The sequence below is a fragment of the Pinus tabuliformis genome, chromosome 4_2 (genome assembly GCF_031772625.1).
Source record: "Pinus tabuliformis cultivar Carrire ecotype Pingquan chromosome 4_2, CPIR1, whole genome shotgun sequence".
In the NCBI taxonomy this organism is placed as follows: domain Eukaryota; kingdom Viridiplantae; phylum Streptophyta; class Pinopsida; order Pinales; family Pinaceae; genus Pinus; species Pinus tabuliformis.
This window is the reverse complement of record NC_142304.1, coordinates 1177670002-1177692156: the sequence shown is the minus strand read 5'-3', so window position 1 is coordinate 1177692156 and position 22155 is coordinate 1177670002. Positions and strand designations below refer to the sequence as shown.

Genomic DNA, 22155 nt, shown 5'->3' with positions numbered 1-22155 from the left:
CATTTATATTCCCATCCAGCTATTCTCATGAAGTATCGGTCATGGATCCACATCCAGTCTGTAGATGTGTAGCCCACAGGTTTTAAATGAAATCCCAGGTATTTCAGGCCATCTTTAAGTGGTTTTGCTTTTATATTGAAGAGTTGGACCAGATGAACAATAAGTTCCGCATTAACATCCTCCAGATGGAAAGATGACTTGTCGTCATTTATACACAACCTCGTAGCTCTTTGGAACTTTCCCAAAATGTCATGTAAACAGGTCCATGAGGCCCAACAAAGCATCGTTGAAAGCAGGATGTCATCAACAAACAAGTTGTGTGAAATAGAAATTTCCCAGCTGATTGCCAAAGGGCGACATCTCTTTTCTCTGACGACCCTTTTTATATGAAGACTTAAGGAGTCCATGACCAGAATAAAAAGGAGAGGGGACAGAGAACATCCCTGCCTCAAGCCTCTGGTGGCAGGAAAGAAAGGACGAGTACCATTGATAAAAACAGTGTAGTTTACATTTTCAACACAGACCATTATCCAATTAGAACATTGATTATTGAGGCCAATTTTGGTAAGGAGACACCTTAAGAAACCCCAATCGATGCAGTCATATGCTTTCTTGAGATCTAATTTCAATATAGTTGCTTCGGCTTTTTTTGAGTGCATGGAGTGAAGGCATTCCTGAGTAAGAGCAACAGCCTCTAGTATGTTCCTTCCCTTTAGGAAACCATGCTGCTCTTGGGACAAATGGGTTGATAAAATATTTCTCATCCTATCAGCTATGAGTAATCTTATTTATTTTGCAGATATTATTGTTTATATTTTGTGATAACTTTTGGATTGTTTTCTTGACAGGGTTAGAGTTCATTCTTGAAGATCATAAGCCTATTGGATTAGATCGATCCAAATATTTGGAGCACTGTTTTGATCTCCAGAAATTAGAAAAGGATCAATTTGGGTTTAAAGGGAGGACGAAACAAGGCTCAATGCAGGATTATAATAGAAAATTTGTTGAAGGGATCCCCATAGGTCAAACTTATTGGCGCAACAACTAGATATTTATTAAACATAATTCATTTGTGGAGGCTCAAAATAGTTCAACGAATAATAAATAAAAAGAGAAAATTAAAATGCTATGTTAATATGAGGATTGTTCATAGAGCAGAAGACACATGGTAACTCCAGTTAAAAGAGAAGCAAGGAGAAGCCTATTAGAAAGAAATAACAACACCGAAAACTGCTACATACCTCCAGCATCCATTTCAGATTCTTATAATAACCAGGATCAATAGCCTCAATGTCATGATATGTAACTTTCACACCAAGTATGTGCTTGTAAAATGATCGGGTAAAATAGACATCTAGGAGTTGGCCATCTAATAATGCTTTTGCAACCTGTAAAGAACATAATCAACAAAAGATCATAGAGCAACATATGCATGTTCCCTCTGCACCACTACGTATTTGTGTTCGTCGAGCTTATTTGCTGGAAGATTCATATAATCAATTACTGATGCGTTCAAATCAAGATCTTAATGGGCACCTATCAGTGCATTTTCAAGGAGAAGAGGGCATTGATGCTGGTGGGTTAACAAGAGAATGGTACCAATTACTCTCTAGGGTGATTTTTGACAAAGGTGCTCTATTGTTCACCATTGTTGGGAATGAATCTACATTTCAGCCCAATCCAAATTCGGTTATTCAAACAGAACATCTATCATACTTCAAATTTGTAGGACGTGTGGTAATGCTTCTCTTAATCCAAATTCGGTTATTCAAACAGAACATCTATGCTACTTCAAATTTGTAGGACGTGTGGTAATGCTTCTCTTAAACTTTAGTGGATCATTAATCTGAAAGGGGAGGGGTTTTTAAGTTTCATCTTTCCCTTAAAATATGCAAATATATGTTATCCTCGTTGAAGTTTGCAAATGTTGCATTTGGTCGAGTCGGCGACTGAAAGTTTGACTGGGCCTACCAATTGAAATATCAAGAAGCCTCACGATCTAGACGATTGGAAGTACCATAAACGAGTAAACGAGATATCACAATATTATCCTTTTATATTATTTAATGTGAAAGATATAAATTATAATGAAATATGAAGAGGATCTGTCCGGGCCTACCAATTGAAATATCAAGAAGCCTCACGATCTAGACGATTGGAAGTACCATAAACGAGATATCATTTCAACAATATTATCATTTTATATTATTTAATGTGAAAGATATAAATTATAACGAAATATGAAGAGGATTTATCCGGGCCTACCGATTGAAATATCAAAAAGCCTCATGATCTAGAGGATTGGAATTACAATAAACGAGATATCATTTTAACAATATTATCATTTTATATTATTTAATGTGAAAGATGTAAATTATAACTAAAGATGAAGAGGATCGAGGATCTGTCCAGCTAGATTGTTAGATTTAAACTAACAATCCAAATGCATTAAAAGGTAAACTTTTTTTTGTTAATAGCTATTAAATTCTTAACTGCTGCAATAAGAGTTCAATGCTCAATTCTAACATATTGTGTGTCAATCCATCCCTTCCAAGATTAACTTGACGATTCCCTGAATGCACTTCTCGACGAGCTCGTTAATCTCGTTCCTCGACAAAGGCTCCCCAGTATCTCATCTCGGGTCCTGGCATCATATTTGGGGCCGTTATCCATGAGAAAAGGGTCGGGCGCCTCGACGTACTTCACGCCCTTCTTGTCAGGCAGAGGAGGGTTGAAGGAATCCCCTTCTACTCTGTATGATGTTCCGTCGCTGCCGACTGTGACTCCTCGGTCGTCCCCTAGCTTGGTTGTATAGTGGCCCATGTATCTGTACACTTTCTTGCTCTTGCCCTGGCGCTTTGCCTTTTCTTCTTCGGGATTATCACAAACAGATTGGGTGCCTGAATTTCCATTCTCCTGCTGCTCCTGGTTGTGGTGTCATTGCTGCTTCTTATGAAGGAGGGGAGGAAGAGTGGGCAGAGTGGGAGTCGGAAAACGATAATTATTGTTGGTTTTAGTGTTGGAAGGAGGAGGAATTGCAGAAGGTGAGGAGAAAAGATTGAAGGAGGCACCGTTGTGAATTGCTGCCAGCACCTGTTAATTATTGTTGGTCTACCGCACTCTTCAAAAATACTAAAGTTACAAGTCTTAACATCAAGAATTTTTTACTTCTTATAGCCATAGCCATACACAACAGGTACAAAGGCTTTAATTAACATTCTATAGTGGTAAGTTGTTGCACTAAATTTGTGGTATCTTAGGCATATCATTCAAGCATATTAGTATTTTTTCATTGTTGATCTACATAATCAATTCGTTGTTATATTACAAATCTAAAAAGATTGTTGCTATCATACTAACTCCTACCTCTTCCATCTATTTAGATATGCAATGGCATACTAATTTGTAGGTTGAGTTGTTTGTGTAGAAATATCGCCCATGGCTTTTAGTGGAAGTCGGCCTAAAACAAAAGGAATACACTGAAATGACAGTGGGTGTATTCCTAATAATGCTTATTGTGTAGCAGTCTTGGTTGAACCATGCCAACGCTGCTAAGTTGAATGGCAAAAACGTCTAAATAGCTTTATTAGTTCAATTGGATTGTATTAAATGGTAATTATTAAGGTAGGTTTGCTTATAGCCAACCTTGCCTTGACAAATTTAATTATTGATATTTATAATAAGCATGAAGCCATTTATTCCTGTGAGCAATTTTGTTTCTTAAAGATAATCTCGTGATGGCGATTAAAATGTCGAGAAGACTAAAGAAACCTACTGTATCTTTCCATCTCTTTTTTCAAAAATATTCATATTAACACTACTAAAGCAAATATATTAATTTCAACCAAATTACTTAATCTTGCCCAAGTTAATTACACATTGCACATCACGATAATAACATTTTGATTGACATATATTATGACACTTTCGCAATGAGTTCATCATCTTGTTGATAAAAAATGTTCTGGGAGGCACTATAAAGTACTCATATATCACATAAAATCATATCTTAATGTTAATTATTTCTTATTACTATTATAAGGATGATCTCTTACACACATACAGTATATAACTATGTTTCCACTATAATTGTCGGAAATAGAACAGGATCAAAGCAAGAAAAATATAGATATTGTGAAGTGCCAAACGAGTAAATAAATATAAAACAGAGATGGTCTTTAACTTTAACATTGATTTATAAATAATATGAAAATAAGTAAGCAAGACTTTGCCCTTAAACTCTTAACAAAACATTGAAAATTCAAACATATGCAATCATCTTTCTAAGAAAACAATATGGATAAAGTCTAAAGATTGAACTGAGTGAATGCTGTATGAGAGATAGATCAAGCTCACTCCATCCTTTGCTGCCTTAAGAATCAATGTTTGTAGAATGCATTATTCCGGAAGAGATGGGTCTAGATCAGTCCAACCTTTGTCGCCTTTGGAATCGATATTTGTAGTACGAATCAAGCCGTGGTAACAAGAAGTGAACATGCAATCGTTTAGAACAGAATATGCTCACTTGTGCACACAACTTCAAAATCAATCAAAGCAGATACAGTAATGAACGATTTGGTCATTAGACCACTTGCTAGCACTATTTCATCGTGATTTTATGCTTTGTTTTGTGTGGTAAGGGACAAGTGGATGGATGGATTGTGTTTTTCCATAATATCATAAAAATTAACATAGATCCATTTTTATTGGGAGATCTTATTTCTACCCTTCAATGCAATAACAGCCGTAACAAATTACTATAAATTAAAAATTATAGCAATAAGAACAAGCTGAGCTGTTGAAAGTGAGGCATTGTGATTGCCTCCACGAAGGTTGAAGTCCCCTCAATGACATGTCTCTGCTCGTGCTAGTGGTTGTGAAATGTGAATGAGGCCAGGTGTGTATCCAAGACAACTTTCACAGAATAGATATCCCTAGTGGTGGCCTCCTAGCTGATGGGCTGTTCCATAGACAGTGAGACTCTTTCATCTCATTGTACATTACACATTATAGTTGCTGCTCACGCAGGCTCAATATCACAGTTTTGCTAGAAAAATTATCATGTTAAAACACATCTTTGAGTTGTGAAATAATATGATTTCATTATGGAAGTAATTTTTTTAGAACATTTGAACTCAAGAATAAACGTAACCTCTTTTCTCTTAATAATTGAAACACAGAATTTAAAATATACTTTTCTATAAGATTACAACCAGGAACCTCCAAGTATAGAAGTATAGTTTCTTTATATCTGACGGCTGTAGCTTGTAGGGAAGAATACAGAATATTAGTATTCAACGAGATTCAAGCTTTCCCTATGAATTTAGCAATTACATGCAAAATTCAACAAAAAACTTGATTTTGTCTGGACATAATAAAATCACCGCCTTGGAAGTAATCATAACCGGAACAGTTAACATCTTCCTTCGTGTAAAACCCTGTAAAAAACAGCATATTTATATGCCCAGCAGGAGTTGGCAGTCGAACTTTATTTGGCTGAGCCCTTTTACTGTTAACTGTAAGGAAGCATCCATTGTCAGACAACAATGCTTTTGAGAAAATCAAAATTAAAATGTCAAATTAGGCCTACATAAGCTGGAGTGAGGAAGAAGAGATGAGATAATGTTATTAATGCCCAACATATAACCACAAATAGGTCAATGGGCCTGCTAAGTACAACAGTGCACAAAGAAAGTGTGCCACAAAGTGTGAACTCAGGAATAAAGAATCAAGATAACCTCTTTTTTCTTAATAATTGAACTAATGTATTTTGAAAATAGTTTCTATAAAGATTGCAACCAAGAACCTCCAAGTATATAAATACAGTTTCTTTATATCTTACGGCTGTAGCTTGTATAGAAGCATACAGAATATTAGCAATCAACAAAATTCAAGCATTCCCTATGAATTTAGCAATTATATCCAAAAATCAACAAAAAACATGACTTTGTCTGGACACAATCAAACCATCACCATGGAAATAATCATAACAGGAACAGTTAACATCTTTCTTTCTGTAAAACCCGTAAAAAAACAGCATATTTATATGCCCAGCAGGACTTGATAGTTGAACTTGATTTAGCTGAGGCTTTTTACTGTTAACTGTAAGGAAGCATCCATAGTCCAACATCAATGTTTTTGATAAAATCAAAATTAGAATGTCAGACAAGACCTACATAACCTGGAGTGAAGAAGATGAGATAAGACAATGTTATTAATGTCCAACAAATGACCACAAAGAGGTCAATGGGATGCTAAGTACGACAGTGTGCAAACAAAGTGTAGTCTCTGTGGCTTCGACCCTTGCAAAGAACTGTGAAATCTCTTCCTCTGCATAGTGAAGCTGGTCAGGACATTCATTAAGAAAAAATATCAGAACAAGATTGTTTTGGCAATGCTGATCTTTCCCAGGTCTGTTTTTCCTATAATTCTTAGGTTGCATGGAACAATCCTTTAAATGTGAAGTCGTACACAAGATCAATCAAGTTTTCCCGTGCCTCACCATCTTGCAATTCTGAGAATGTATTTAATATATCCTTCACTATGCAGATTGACACATCCACAAATATTTTTTCCCTGCTAGTTTGATGTACAATCCCTAGGCTGTGTTGATTACATCCTTGAAATGCAGATCTAGCCATATGATTTTAAATGACCAGTCCATTCCATATGTAGGTCTTGCCTCATCATTTTTGTCTAATCTGTAGACTTGTCATTCTGCCTGACTGCACGACCATACTGAATAACTACTGGCTTTCCCTTTAGTCTGAAACCATTTGTTAACTGCAGAGCTAACCTTGCTGTCTCTGTATCTGCAAGACAGAAAAAGCTTCCTTCTCAAAAGATGCAATTAAATGAACTTCCAATAGATGATTAAGGTATTGACAAGCTAATCTTATTTAAACAAACTTAGTGATCAGTAAATTTCTAGAAATTTATAATTCAATATATGCAGTGACATTATTTCTCAAAGATGTGCCATGGGTTATAACTATATGCACCAAAAATGTATGTCTGGTATATGATCATGATTAACTAGACTTTCTGGACATTCACCCTACATTCCAAGTTTGTTAATAAACTATTTTAATTTGAGTTCCCTGCTTGAAGAAAAATCGGTGCTCTGATTCCTCTGAGTTGACAGCAATACAGCAGAATTATTGGTGATAATCATACATGGTAGTAGAAAGATGCACTTGATTTCGGTATTGTTACCTGCTCAGTTGTACCTAGCAAATAAAGGAGGATTCCATCACCCATTGGACAAGACACCGGTCAAATTTTCAAATCTGAAAGTCCTGCAGGGCAATTTTGCCCATTTTTTCTCTCTCTTCTTCTATCTTCTTCCGTCTTCTTTCTCTATGCAAATTCCGTACCACATGTTGTCGCTTAAATTGTACAAACACCGCGACAACAGCTCGGGGTGGGGGCTATCACTTTGATCCCCAACCACTCCATTCTAGTTGCCTCCCAACAATAGGCTATGAGGGATAGTCCCTATAGAAATGCGAAGGTGGAAGGCAAATTGGCAACCAACAAGCCCGGGAGACACGATTGAGTGGCCTAGCTACTTGGTTAAATTTAGCAAGACTCAAAGATTAGATTAGATTCGGAAAAGAGACCAGTGCCTTAAGGAGTCAAAATTCTTGGTTATTATAATTTAAGACCAAGTAACCGGATGGACAATCGCTACTTAGATGTTTCACTAACCTATATGAGATGCAAGTCCTAAGATCTTGATGAAATGCAAGAGTCTTGATCACTTTTAAGTTATATGCCTAGTCTAAATGGAACCTTCCTCTTAACTGTTTTGAGACAGTCTTTAGAGTAGGTTGTGGGATGGAAGCCAACGAGAAGCAAGAAAAGGTTTGATTAATGATACCTCCCCCTGTGTTCCAACCACCCAGTGCCTTCAGCGCTGCAGAGACTGTGGCTTTGACAACTGCAAGGTCACTGTGTTAACCACTAAAAAGGTGTTGAATCCCTCAAGCTAGGTGAGAAAGGGTGGCCCTAAAAGTCTATCAACCAAGCTTATGTTTGGAGGTAAATTATTAGTGCAACTAGGCCTAGAATGCTTATGCAAAGGTTATGAGTGAGTTCTTGGTTTAAGATTGGCTTAATGTTTAAGTACTTAAAGTTATGATTAATCTTCAATGACAAGAGTACTTATCAAATAAATGGAAAGACAATCTTATTACCAAGAGTGTGCCAATTATTAAGTGTCAATGTCAAATCCACAAGATGCTTAATTAAGAGCAATTATTCACTTAACAATTTGCCAATGATTATCAATACAAGATGCCAATTACTCAAGATATTCCAATGATGATTATCAACAACCTTATGACAACAATAATTATCTAAAGTAATGCCAAGACTATACTCTTTAGACAATGCCAATGTTGAAAGATGCTCAATTAGAATAATGGTCAACAAAACTTAAGATGCCAATGCTTAAGATAGACAATAAAATTACCAAAGCTTCTTAAGATCGTAAAAGAGCACAAGATTATGAGCTTAACTTAGAGAAATTATCCAACAATTTCTTAGCAATGTTTAAAAAAAATGCCAATTAGTTCTTAATGCCCAAAGTAACTTAGACCATCAACAAGATTAGAAAATTTAGAGCTTAGATGTTTGAGTGATTTTAGTGCTAAGTTAACAATTCTTAGATCTAACACAAGACAGGTAAACATTAGTTTTCAATAGCATAAATCACAATGATTTAATTTAAACATGAAAACCACGTATAGGGCAGCAGCAAGTAAATCACTCTAAATCAAGAAATTATCAACCATATGAAAACTAAATATGACCAATGAGAAGCCCAATGACTTGCCAAGCAATTATACGAGTGTTTAATCTTATTATGATGGATTATTCAGAGATATATCAAATCCTAAAACACTTATTACAGCAGTGAAAAAATCATGCAAACAATGAGCAATCAATTTGAGAGTGTGTGCCAAATTGTGCCCAACAATTTCCAAGTGATAAAACAACTTTGCCAATATGGAATTGTGAGTTTTTAGCTTTCTCAAAGATGTAGTATTCAGAAAATATCAGATCTGATCACACTTTTATGCAGAGATATCAGTCACTACAAAATGGAGAATTATGCCAAAAACTTGAAGCCCAAGACACTTAGATGTTAGGAAAATGAGCTAAATATCACACCAATCAATTTTATGCCTCTTAATGTGTTCTTTCCAAGTTATATCAGATCTGATCTATTTGATTATGCAGAGAATTTCCAGCCAACAAGCAAGTAGATCTAGGCCTAATGAACAATGCCCAAGTAGCCAAAACACTAGCAAAATTTTATCATGAAATTTTTAGTGTCTAGACTATTTAAATGAGATTTTAGGGCACTTAAATCACTGTTATGGAGAATTTATTACAGTTGTAGCAAAACAGTGAGAAAATAAGGGTTTAGAGAGCAAGCCCAAGGCCTTGAAGATGACTTGTCCAATTTGCCCAAAATTTTTCCAATGAAGATGTCACCTGAAAACACAAAATTTGAGCCAATTTCTTCCTGCAAAACCCACCAATATTTAGTCCACAAATTTCAGAGATGGGCCAAGGGCAAACTCGGGCCAAAGAAGGCTAGCACTATGCCTAATAGGGCTAGTGTGGGCCTAGAAAAGGCCTAGCAGCTAGGGTAAGAGGTTAAAGAAGGGCTGAAAAGGGGGCAAAAAGAGGCCAAAAGGGGAGAGCGAGGGAGGAGAAAGCCATTAGAGGGTTGTGGCCAGACCTTAAAGCCCTTAAGGGTTCACGTCAAGCCCTCTAAGGCTGCCATCTAGGGCTAAAGAGGGGGCTCGAGGCCTTCTAGGCCCACGGCCAGGCCAAAAATGGCCTTAAACCCTTGACACAGGGCCAAGGAAGAAGGTCGAGGCCCCTAGGGGCTTACAGCCAGCCTCTAGGAGGCTTGGAAGGCTGACACATGGGCCCTAAAGTGCTGACACAGGGCTCTAGGAGGAAGACACTGGGCTTCGAGAGGGCAGATCCTATTGAAAAATCTAATTAGGTTCGGTCTTCATATTTGTATTTGAGTCATAATAAAATGTACTTATGAAAAAGAATGAAAAGAAATTTTTTTATTATTATTATGACTTATTAAAGCATGGGTTTCATGCTTGGGTCATCATGTTTTAGGTCAAAGTCCCCATTGAGGACTTCTAGGATTTATTCTAAGTCAATAGAGTCATTGTACATTTAAAGAGACCCTTCTTGGGCTTTTGAATCATGTAAAAAGAATTATTTTTGAGTCAAAAATGAATTATGTCACCTCCACACCAAGTCAGCCTCAAGAAGATCAAGTCGGCCTCAAGAAGATCAAATCGACCTCACGAGAATCCTATATATTGAAGCAGTTCAATTCATTTGGAGGACAATCACTCACACAAGTTCGATCTCCTAGAAGAAGTCGTGAAAAAGTGCAAAGTTGCAGTGGAAGAAGGAGAATTGCAGGATCAAAGGTTTTGGGTTATCTCTCTCTCTCAAACGTGTGATTTTCTAGGCTACAACATCAAGGTCGAAGTTCTGTTACGACATCAAGAAGTTTTGTTACAGCATCAAGAAGTTTTGTTATGGCATCAAGGTCGAAGTACGAGATGAAGGTCGAACTGTTGCTTCAAGGTCGAAGAGTCAAGTGCTTCTAGGTCAAAGCAGTTGCATTAAGACCGAAGTTGCTAGGTCAAAGATACCACTACACCGAAGTGTTGTTGTTGCTCCTACTGCATCTAGGTCGAAGACAGTACTTGAGAGTGATCATCTGCTGAAAAAGGAAAGGGTCAACTTGGTGTGGAGGAAGTTTGTGTCAAAGTCAAGAGTCTTGGATTATCTCAGGAAAACTACTGAAGGAAGGGTTGTTAACTGGGTTTTCCCCAAGATTGGGGTTTTTCCCTGGCTATCTGCCTAAATCTAGTATCCTTGATCTTTGTGGACATCACACCAAATTTGTTAGGTCCCTATAATACTAGTGTATTCCCTTATTATTATTGTCTTTGTAGCCCCTTATTGTTATTGTTGTGACCATGTTGTCCCCATATTGTTATTATTGTGCCCCATAGAAGCCCATTATTGTTATTGTTGTGTCCTTACATTATTATTGTTATGTCGGCTCTGATTATATTGTGACCCCTAAGACTCCTATATATAAAAAGGAGGTTTTGTCATTTGAATCATCCAATAATTGTTCATTTGTGTAATGTAAAAGAGGTTGCCCTCTCGAAGACGCTGATTTTGAAGTCGTTGATCTCTCTTTTCTTCCATTTTGTGAGTTGGTTGCATAACATTTGGTATCAGAGCTTTGGATTCTAGGGTTTCTCTCTAAGTATCATATTTAAATTTCGTAAACAATTACAGAAAGCAGACGGACTGTCGTTTTCGATGTATCGTGTTTAGGTCTGAAAGTATTAAAAGTGACATGTGGCACTTCGTACAAGTTCACTCTACTGAACCAGTCTATAATCAGGTCATCGTGGGAGATTTCACATAACTCTTTCTTGGAGAATCGAATCTTGGTCAGACTTGTGGGGTTGGAAAGAGGACGCAGTGGGCTATCACAAGACGAAATTTCAGACCTTGGAGATCTGAAATTCCAGAGATACAACATATTCAATATCGAGCTCCTACAAAGCGAAAAAAGGTGTGTAGTCTTTTTAAAAATTTGCATAAGTTTGGTTTAAAAAATTAGTTTGAAATTATTCAAAGGGCACAGTGAAACATAATTATCATTAATTGGTGCCCCGAAGAAAGAAAATGGAAACACCTAGTAAGCAATCTAAAAGCTAGCATGACTCATGAAGAAGAGGAAGAAATGCAACATGATATATCAAAATTACGGGACCAAGTGCAACAAATTTCACTCTCACAAAAAGTAATAGAAGCTAAGATGGATGGTTTAAAGAAAGGCATGGAAGCTAAGATGGATAGTGTGGAAGCTAAGATGGAAGCTAAGATTTGAAGAAAGACATGGAAGGTTTGAAAGGAGGTTTGGCAAAGTTGCTACAAGAAATGCTTCCTAATGGCAAAAAGGTAGTAGAGGAAACTCATGATGAGAACAAAAGAAATGTTAATCATGATTTCATAGAATCTAATGTTGGATTAAAGACCCACCATGTTCCAAAGATCGATATGAGGAAGTTTGATGGCAAGGATCCCATAACATGGATACTACAGATGGAACAATATTTCAATCTCCATAATGTGCAAAACACACAAAAGGTACACATTGCAACTTTATATTTGGAACCCAATCAGTTTGTATGGTATCGATGGCTTTTCTCTCGTAAACAAATTGTCACTTGGTCAATTTTTATGGAGGAAATGATAGCACATTATGAGGATACAAAAAGCAACACCTTCTTTAGTCAATTGATAAATCTCAAACAAAAGGGTACAATGGTGGAGCACATTGAAGACTTCCAAAAATTGAATATAAGGGTAAAATATATTCCATAGGAGCATAGAACTGATGTGTTCATAGGGAATTTAAAGGATAACATCCAACATGAAGTTCGCCTTTGGGAACCCGATTCATTGGAGAAGGCATTCAGGTTGGCAAGAAAAATTGAAAGCAAAATTATGTCAACAAGGAAGCCTACCACTCACAACTATAAAGATGGAAGTGTTGCTGCCCCTAGCCTTCCACAACCTACAAGTTTGACACCTCAAAAATTGGAAGAAAAGAGAGCAAAAGGGCTTTGTTACAGTTGTGATAGCAAATACCCTAGAGGTCATAAGTGTGCTGAGAAGAAATTATTTTACATAGTGTTGTCGCACAGATTGTCACGACAATGCTCAGACCGGGGGCTGTCACCCTGATCCCCGATCTCTCCGTTTAAGCCTGTCTCCCGCGGCTAAGGGGGGTAGACCCTGTAGGAAAGTGGATGACCAACTGTGAACCAGTTGGGTTGGGAGACACGAAAGGAAACAAGCACTTAATTGATTTTATTAAATAAATAGACCAGTGCCTTATGAAATAAATGACTAAACGATTATTTATCAAATGCTGCAGAAATATGGATTCATCAACAATCGTTTACCATCAAATAGCTCAAACAAAGATTAACTTTTATCAAATGCTTAACGGCTTAATGATACTCCAGCGATTTAAAATTTTGAAAGATAAAGTTCGATACACAACCATGTAATTTTAAACACTAACCAAATATCACATTTATGTAGCTAATCTTCAAAATGATCATTCAAGCATGCTAAATCACATAAAAATGATAAACATTATTTCCACATCAAAATTTTAGCCTCAGCAGAAAAGATGAAACGTGATAAATCCCTGAGCCAAGACTGAATCTGGCAAAATATTTCCAAAATATTTTTATATTTTTTAAATGAAAATGAAACTTTAAATCCCAAAAATTGAACTAAAAAAGGGAAACCTTTTATCAAAAAAATTTTATTATTTACTTCTGACAAAATTAAATCTAAACTAAAACAAAAACAAAAACTCTAAAATCTATATCTAAAACTAAAGCTAGAAATTAAACAAAATATAAAACCAAAACCCTAACTGAAGACTAAAGAATTTTTTTTTTTTTTTTTTTTTTTTAACTCAAAATGAAACAAAACTAGAAAAAACGAAAAATAAAATCTAATCTAAAACTATAAAAATCAAAATTAAAATCTAAAGCTTAAACTTTAATGTAAAACAAATTTTTTTAATTTTTAATTTTGAAACATGAAAGAAAAAGTATCTAAACTAAAACTATGTACTAAATTAATAAAACTTTAATCTATTACGGAATGGTGGGCTAAGAATCTCTGGAAACTCAAATGCCCAACAAAAGCCAGACTCTTCTTTTGGTGCATTCTAAAGAGGAAAACTCCTACATGGGACATCCTTCAATCCAGATATATGCAAGGCCCAGGGAGGTGTTCTCTATGCAAATCTGAAGCTGAAACCATCAATCATCTGTTTTTAGTTTGTCCAGCAGTTAAAAATGTGTGGGTGGAGGTAGGAAAATTGATGAACAAAAAGATAGAATGGGTAGGAGAAAATCTCCCTGAGGTCTGGGACAAATGGTGGAAACAATACCCAGAAGGGAACATGCGGAACCTACCTCCCATCATCTGTTGGGGGGTTTGGATCGCTAGGAACCGGAGTATCTTTCAGGACAAGGAATCCCCTACATCATCAATAGCAATCCAATGTACTTCCATCTACTCAAACATCTCGGAACCTGAGGAGAACCGAACTCCAAGATAGATAAGGGAAGAACAGATTAAAGAAGGCATCCCTTGGGCATATTTTGATGGGGCTTTGCAGAATAATAAGGCTGGAGCAGGAATGATCATTCACGTAAATGCAAATCAGTCTTTAAAAGCTTCAGTGGGACTAGGGACTGGTTCAAATAACTATGCAGAGATGTCAGCTTTAAAATTTCTTCTTTGTTGGCTCATTCAAAGGAATATCTTCACGATTCAGATCTTCGAAGACTCTCTAAATGTCATTAACTGGGTTAATGGCCAAAGCACCTGCAAAAATTATATGTTGAAACCATTACTAGAAGAAATACAGGCTCTAAAAATATCTTTTAATAGTTTCTCTTTGTGCCATATATACAGGGAGCGCAATGAATCAGCCGACAAACTTTCTAAGGAAGGTTTGCAGCAGAATATGGGCAGCTTGAAAGTTGTAGAGGAGGATCATGGACAGATTAGTGTATCGGATCAGCCACCACATTTCTAGCTCCAGGGATGACGATACAGTTTTCTTTTTATCATCTTTTTGATATTCATGACATAGTTTTTTTGAAATCTTGTAAATATTGGAACTAGTACAAAATATAGTGCTCAATATCTTTTTGTAAGGGTTGTTTTCCTCTACTGAGGAGACCCGGTTTTAGACTCGATCATGACTCTTTTTGAAAGGTTCCTCAAGGTTTATGGCTGGAAACGTAAAAAGACTAAGGTTTTTACGCTTTCAGCAGATTCATAGACAGGTGGTTCTTCACAGGAAGGACAGTTCAGTTTTTTTTGCAACAGCTGTATGATATATCTCATAATAGAAAAAAGGAATGCTATGGCATATGCAATGTAACTTTTTATTTCGTTAATAAAAAGTTCGCTTTTTTCTCCGAGAAAAAAAAAAAAAAAAAAAAAAAATCAAAACAAAACAAAAAAAACAAAAAAAAACTTTAATCTATTTAAAAAAATGCTAACTCAAAGCTTAGAATCAAATCTAATATCCAAAAACGAATAAACCAAAATCCAAGTAGAAAATACAAAAATGAAAATCGAAATTTGTTTTTTGATTTTTTAATATATATCAAAACCTACAACGAAATGAACTAAACCTAAAACTAAACAAAACTTAAATAAAGCTTGAGAATCGTATTTACACTGCATAAATCGAATCTCGCCTATGCATATACCCAAATGCAAATACAAACCAGCCCGTAAAAATAAAAAAAACGTGGTCTTACTATCTTTGCAGGTTTTATGACGGCAGAGAAGGGAACGCTTGCAGGTTGAAGATTCAGGCGAACGGTAGCTCGACGGGCAAAGGACTGAAGAGATGCACGCAGGCGAAGATTTTGCAAATGGGCGTGCACACAGGAGGGGAAGGAAACGACGCAGGATTGCAGGTTAAGAAGCCGCAACAATGGAGAGGGAATCATTCACGATGACAGCAGAAGATTTGAAACGAAATGCTGGAGATGAGTGGGGTTTCGCATGAGGGATGAGAGGATTGAGATGGAAAAACGCGTGGAGGAGCTCGACTTCGACCAAATATGGAGCAGCGTACAGGTTTAAGGAGCGAACAGCGTGAGGATTATGCAGGAAAAAATTGATTTTTTTGTGAGTGTTTTGAGTTTTTTGTCTTGTTGTGTGTGAGGAATGGTGGAGTTTTGATGCGTGAGGATTCGATTCTGAGTAGGCAGCGAAGTGGAGATGGAACGGATTGCCCAGATTTCCCAAAAAAAATCACTGAAGCTCTCCACAAAATCAATATTTGAAATTCCCTGCTCCAAATTTGCCTGATAAAACCCTGAAAATTTCTCAAAATCTGCACCTATAACCTGCAGAAGAAAAGAAAGCCCAAAAATGGTATGTGCATAGAACAAAATTAAAACCCTAGATCAGCTAAACAACATTTACAACTTTTGACTCTTAAACAGCTAGATTTATCAATAATCAGCAGTAATATTATCAAAATCCCAGATTTACTATGAAAAACTTCAGAAATCTCTCATGCAAATTCAGAAAAACAAACTTAAATGATAAACCCAGGATCGAAACTGGCTGGGCTCTGCAAGAAAATGCTTGCGGGAGTTGGCTGGTTCAGCCGAGAACTTCCCCAAATGCCCACTGATCTTCTTCAATAAGGGTTTCCTGCACAGCTCACTTCAACCATCAATAAAGAGAGAAAAACAGTACTAGATCTCAGATGCAATGGAGATACCTGCCATTATTTCAGAAATTCTAATACCATTCAAACCCTAGCAAGTGAACAAGATACCTGTGTTCAACAATACTCTACAATAAGCTGTTACTAACCGCTGAAAATAAAAATATGCAGAAAATAAAACAGCTCACAGCACTTCAAGAGAGTAACACCAGCAAGATTTCAACCCCAAAGTCGTTCTTTATTAGCACCAGAAAAAGTTTACAAGAGAGCTTTCTTCAGCACAAGACTCACAGATCTAACGATCTCAAATGACCCCTAGCACCCTATTTAAAGGAAAAATTCCCAACAGCTAGTTCGAGTGATCCACGTCAAAATGATCTCAACCGTCGATGAGGATCAAGATATCTCTTAATTTCATCCGTCGAATTTTTAATGCATTAAAAAATTGAAATTCTGCATTTATTTACTCAAAATATTATTATTTTATTATTTTTTGAGTTTTTATTTTATTTAATTTTTTAAATAATTTTTATTTTTATTTTTTTTTTTAAATGGATCCTCGAACTTAGCCTTTGGAAAAATCACCTAGGACCTAGGACTTAGGACTTATGAGGGGATTAAAACATTTTCTAACCCTCAAGACACTTTACATCATGACTTTTACAACTTTACATTTCAAGGGGGAAAACCCATTTGACATAGACCCTCATAAACCACCCAGTTCTGCGACACAACTATAATCTAGCAGATTAACACACTAGGATTCTCCTAAGATTCTAATGACAAAATTCATTCCGGCTTTGGGGTTAGGCTGAAGGAAAACTCTGTCGATCATGGATCGGTGAGACAAAAAAACCTTCCAGAATGTAGATTATCACTAGAAAATTAGGTCCACCTAGGCAATTTACATACATGACTCATATCTGCTAATATTATTTACAATTCACACATGCAGACTGGGTTTACAACATAGTATGATCAAGTCGACGATGACTGTCGAATGGCACGGACATGTCAATCAAGTGCTATCCCTTTTGCAAAGAAAAGGGGGTGTACTTGCTATGGGGAGTTGACACGTAGTGGTCAACACATAGATTGCGAAGAGGAGGAAGAAAAGGAACGAGAAACATCAAAAGGCGAAGATATACGCCAGGAACCAACCTTAGAGAAAGAAGAAACGAATCCGACCATATCTTGTAATGCATTGGCAGGAATTACCACTCCTTAAACTCTCAAGATAGAAGGACATATCAAGAAGAAAAAAGTAATAGTGTTGATTGATTCAGATAGTACCCATAATTTTATTCATTGTAAGATAGCCAAGGAATTGAATTGCTTCCTATATCCAGCACCAGAGTATCAAGTAATGGCTGCAAATGGAGGAACCATAAATTGCTTTGGAAAGCGCCATAATATCAAGTTATCCATGGGAGAATATGTATTGAATAGTTCAATGCTTTCCATTCCAATGGGTGGCGCTAATGTTGTACTAGGAGTCCAATGGCTACAATCTTTGGGTACAATAGCTTTCAATTTTCAAGACCTTTTCTTGAAATTTTTTTGGGAAGGAAAGGAAGTTGAATTAAGTGGTATCGCAGGAAAACCAAGAAATATTATTAGCTCTAACAGCATGACAAAGTTTCTAAAGAAATAACAACAGAGTGTAATTGCATAATTATGTTCACTAGAGGTTCCCACATCGAAATCATCTATTTCTCCAGATCTCCAAAAAGTTTTGGACAATCATTCCAAGGTATTTGAGACTCCCAAAGGCCTCGCACCTATTCATGATCATGATCATGCTATTCATTTGATTCCAGGAAGTGTTCCTCCAAACATCAAGCCTTACAGATATCCATATGCCCAAAATAGTGAAATTGAACATATGGTTGCAGAAATGCTAGAGGTTGGTATAATTCAACCTAGTCAAAATTCTTTCTCTGCTCCAGTAGTATTGGTGCATAAGAAGGATGGATCATGGCGCATGTGTCCAGATTATAGGGAGCTCAACAAGCTTACTATTAAAGATAAATTTCCCATTCCTGTCATTGATGAATTATTGGATGAATTACATAGAGAAATTTACTTCACCAAGTTGGATCTTCGTTCAGGATATCATCAAATCAAAATGAAAACTGAAGACATTCCAAAAACAGCATTTAGAACTCATGAGGGTCATTATGAAGTTTTGGTCATGCCTTTTGGCCTTACCAATGCACCTTCTACATTTCAAGGTTTGATGAATTCCATTTTCAAACCCTTAGAAAATTTGTGTTAGTATTTTTTGATGATATACTAATCTACAGCAAATCTTGAAAGGATCATGTTCAACATGTTGACAGGGTGCTCAAATTATTGGAGGAGAAACAATTATATGCAAAAACCTCCAAATGTTTCTTTGGAGTAGAAGAGGTGGAATATCTGGGTCATATTGTATCTCCTGAAGGTGTTAAGGTAGACCCTAGCAAAATTAAAGCCATTAGGGAATGGAAAATCCCCACATCCATAAAGCATCTGCGAGGATTTCTTGGGTTGACAGGGTATTATTGCAAGTTTGTTAAGAATTATGGAAGAATAGCAGCACCTCTAACAACATTACTAAAGGAAGATGCATTTTCTTGGACTCCAGAAGCAACGAAGGCCTTTGAACATCTTAAAGAGGCAATGTGCCAAGCACCGGTCTTAGCTACGCTAGACTTCACAAAAACCTTTATTGTGGAATGTGATGCGTCAAGAAATGGAATTGGCATTGTTTTAATGTAGAAGAAAGACTCATTTCTTTCGAAAGTTGTCCAATCAAAGGAAAGTATTTACAAAAAACTATTTATGAGAACAAAATGTTGGCAATACTACATGCACTTAAGAAATGGCGACCTTACCTAATGGAAAGACACTTCAAGGTAAAAATGGATCATGATAGTCTTAAATACTTTTAGAACAAATATTATCTTCAGAAGAGCAGCAAAAATGGGTCACAAAGATGTTGGGTTATGACATTGAAATCATCTACAAAAAAGGGAAGCAAAATGTTGTTGCACATGCACTCTCAAGAAAGGATGAGGATGTGGAAGCATTTCTTTGTGCAATTTTTATTATCCAACCAGATAGGATAAACGAAGCAAGGGACGAATGGAAGAATGACAAAGAAGTGTGGGCACTCATTCAAAAGTTACAGCAAGATCCCAGTACATCTGATACATTTAGCTGGAAAAGTGATTCGTTATGGTACAAAGATCGCTTATACCTCTCTAAGAATTCCCAACTCAAACAAAAGATTCTTCTGGAATTGCACACCTCTCCCTTAGGAGGGCACTCGGGATTTTTAAAAACTTACCACATGGTTAAGAAGGATTTTTTTGGGATGGCCTTAAATCTGATATTCAAAAGTTTGTGGTCGAATTTTTGGTTTGCCAACAAAATAAAGTTGAGACAATTAAGACCCCTGGGTCTGTTACAACCTTTATGCATTCCAAGTCAACGTTGGGAGGAGGCTTCAATGGATTTTATCACAAGTTTACCCAAGTCTGAAGGAAAGAATGTCATCATGGTGGTAGTTGATAGACTTACCAAGTATGCACACTTTTGTGCATTATCTCATCCATTTAAAGCTAGTACAGTTACTATTGCATTTATGCAAACAATTCAAAAGCTAAATGGAAACCCAAAGATTATTGTAAGTGATAGAGATCCCATTTTCACTGGAAATTTTTGGACAGATTTATTTTCTTGTCTGGATACTCAGTGAGCTCATAGCTCATCTTATCATCCTCAATCTAATGGGCAAACTGAGATAGTGAACAAATGTTTGGAAGGATATCTTCGTTGCTTTGTGTCTGATAAACAAACACAATGGGTCAAGTGGTTGCCTCTGGTTGAATGGTGGTATAACACTTCCTTCGATACTGCAGCAAAAATGACCCATTTATGGCACTTTATGGATATCATCCACCGTCCATCACATCATCTTTAAAAGAAAATTCTAAGGTTCACGCAGTGGAAGATCACATCAACAACAAGTTCTCCAACTCTTAAAGGATAACCTCACTTTGGCGCAAAATAGAATGAAACAACAAGCAGACCAACATCGTAGCGAAAGAAGTTTTGATGTAGATGACTGGGTATTTCTACAACTATAACCATACAAACAAATGTCCCTCAAGCAAGATAAGAAGGATAATAAATTATCACCAAAGTATTATGGTTCGTACAAGGCGTTACAAAAGATTGGTACAATGGCATACAAATTGGAGCTTCATGTATCTTCCTGAGTGCACCCAATTTTCCATGTTTCATGCTTAAAGAAGGTTATAGGTGACAAGCTCCCAATTCAAACAATATTGCCAGAACTTGACGAGGAAGTAAAAATCATATTGGAACCTGACGCAATCACGGAAACAAGAAATCGACAGCTACGAAATCAATCAATTTCAGAGTATCTCATCAAGTGGAAGAACTTACCCATTGAAGATTCCACATGGGAGGATGAGAATTTTATACAGAAGCATCCAAAACTACTCAAGCGTTGAGGACAACACTTTTTTGAAGGAGAGGGGCATGTTAGGTCCCTAAAATACTATTGTATTCCCTTATTATTATTGTCATTATAGCCCCTTATTATTATTGTTGTGAACATGTTGTCCCCATATTGTTATTATTGTGCCCCATAGAAGCCCATTATTGTTATTGTTGTGCCCTTACATTATTATTGTTATGTCGACTCTGATTATATTGTGACCCCTTAGACTCCTATATATAGAAAGGAGGTTTTGTCATTTGAATCATCCAAGAATTGTTCATTTGTGTAATGTAAAGGAGGTTACCCCCTCGAAGACTTTAAGTAAAGAGTTTGACTTAGTCATAATAGAGATCCAGAGCATCTTCCTTCTTTTGCTTCTTGTCTTCTTCTTTCATTTCTCAAGTCACATGAGCTTCTTCCCTTTTTCTCTTGTTGTCGTTGTCCTTCTTAAGTTTAGGACAATTCCTTTTGTAGTGTCCATTGGCATCAAGAACATTGGATTTTGGACATATCTTTGTTGTTTGTTCTTCGTGGACCAAATTTGCCAAATTTTCCCTTTCTCTTGGCCATGGTAGCAAATGCTTTCTCCTTTGATCCCACATCTTTTTTTTGCTTTAAGTCTGGTTTCCTCTATTTTGCATAGAGACCACATTTCACTGAGTGTGGTAGCTTCCTTCTTGGCATATATGCTTGATGTGAAGTTACTCCAGTCCTCAGGTAGAGCATTGAGTACTACGGTTGTCATTTCTTTGTCGGACATGACTTCCCCTAGCTCTTGAAGTTGGTCCCTCATCTCAGAGATTTTCATGAAGTAGGGAGCTATTCCTTCCTTTGATATCTTCATCTCGTACAATTCATTTCTTATAGATATCACTTCCCCAGTTGTGGATACCGAGAATAGCTTTACTAGCTTATCATAAATACCTTTTGATGTTTCAAATTTGGAGATATAAGGAATGAGAGAATCCTTGATAGATTCTATTAGAATCCTTTGAGCTCTTGTCTCATCCTTATTGTACTTGGCTAAGGCTTGGGTCTGTTCCTTAGCGGGGATAGTGATTTTCCCTTTCACATGTTCTAGAAGTTCATTCTCCTTGAGAAGTAAATCAGTCCTCTTCTTCCATGCAAAAAAGTTATTGGTACCTACCAATTTGTTGATTTCCTTGCAAAAAGACATTGATGTATATTTAGAAGGGGACATATACTTACTTGATAGATTTTGAAATGTAGCTGACTTATTTTCTCCTTGAATTCTTGATGGCTT

At 36.6% G+C, this 22155-nt stretch overlaps 1 protein-coding gene across 2 annotated transcripts in view; it reads right to left on the bottom strand.

Annotated features, from left to right (window-relative positions):
* Positions 1 to 5253: 5253 nt before the first annotated feature.
* Positions 5254 to 22155, bottom strand: part of LOC149173867 (uncharacterized) — a 173010-nt gene continuing 156108 nt past the window's right edge. The window contains exon 7 of one of the 2 annotated variants that reach the window (XM_089428025.1): positions 5254 to 5516. In XM_089428025.1, the coding sequence (XP_089284151.1) occupies positions 5344 to 5516 (173 nt within the window). In that variant the 3' untranslated portion in view covers positions 5254 to 5343. Of the gene's footprint in view, positions 5517 to 6398; positions 6813 to 22155 lie in introns of those variants that run through there. The other variant, XM_089428026.1, reaches the window with a different exon arrangement.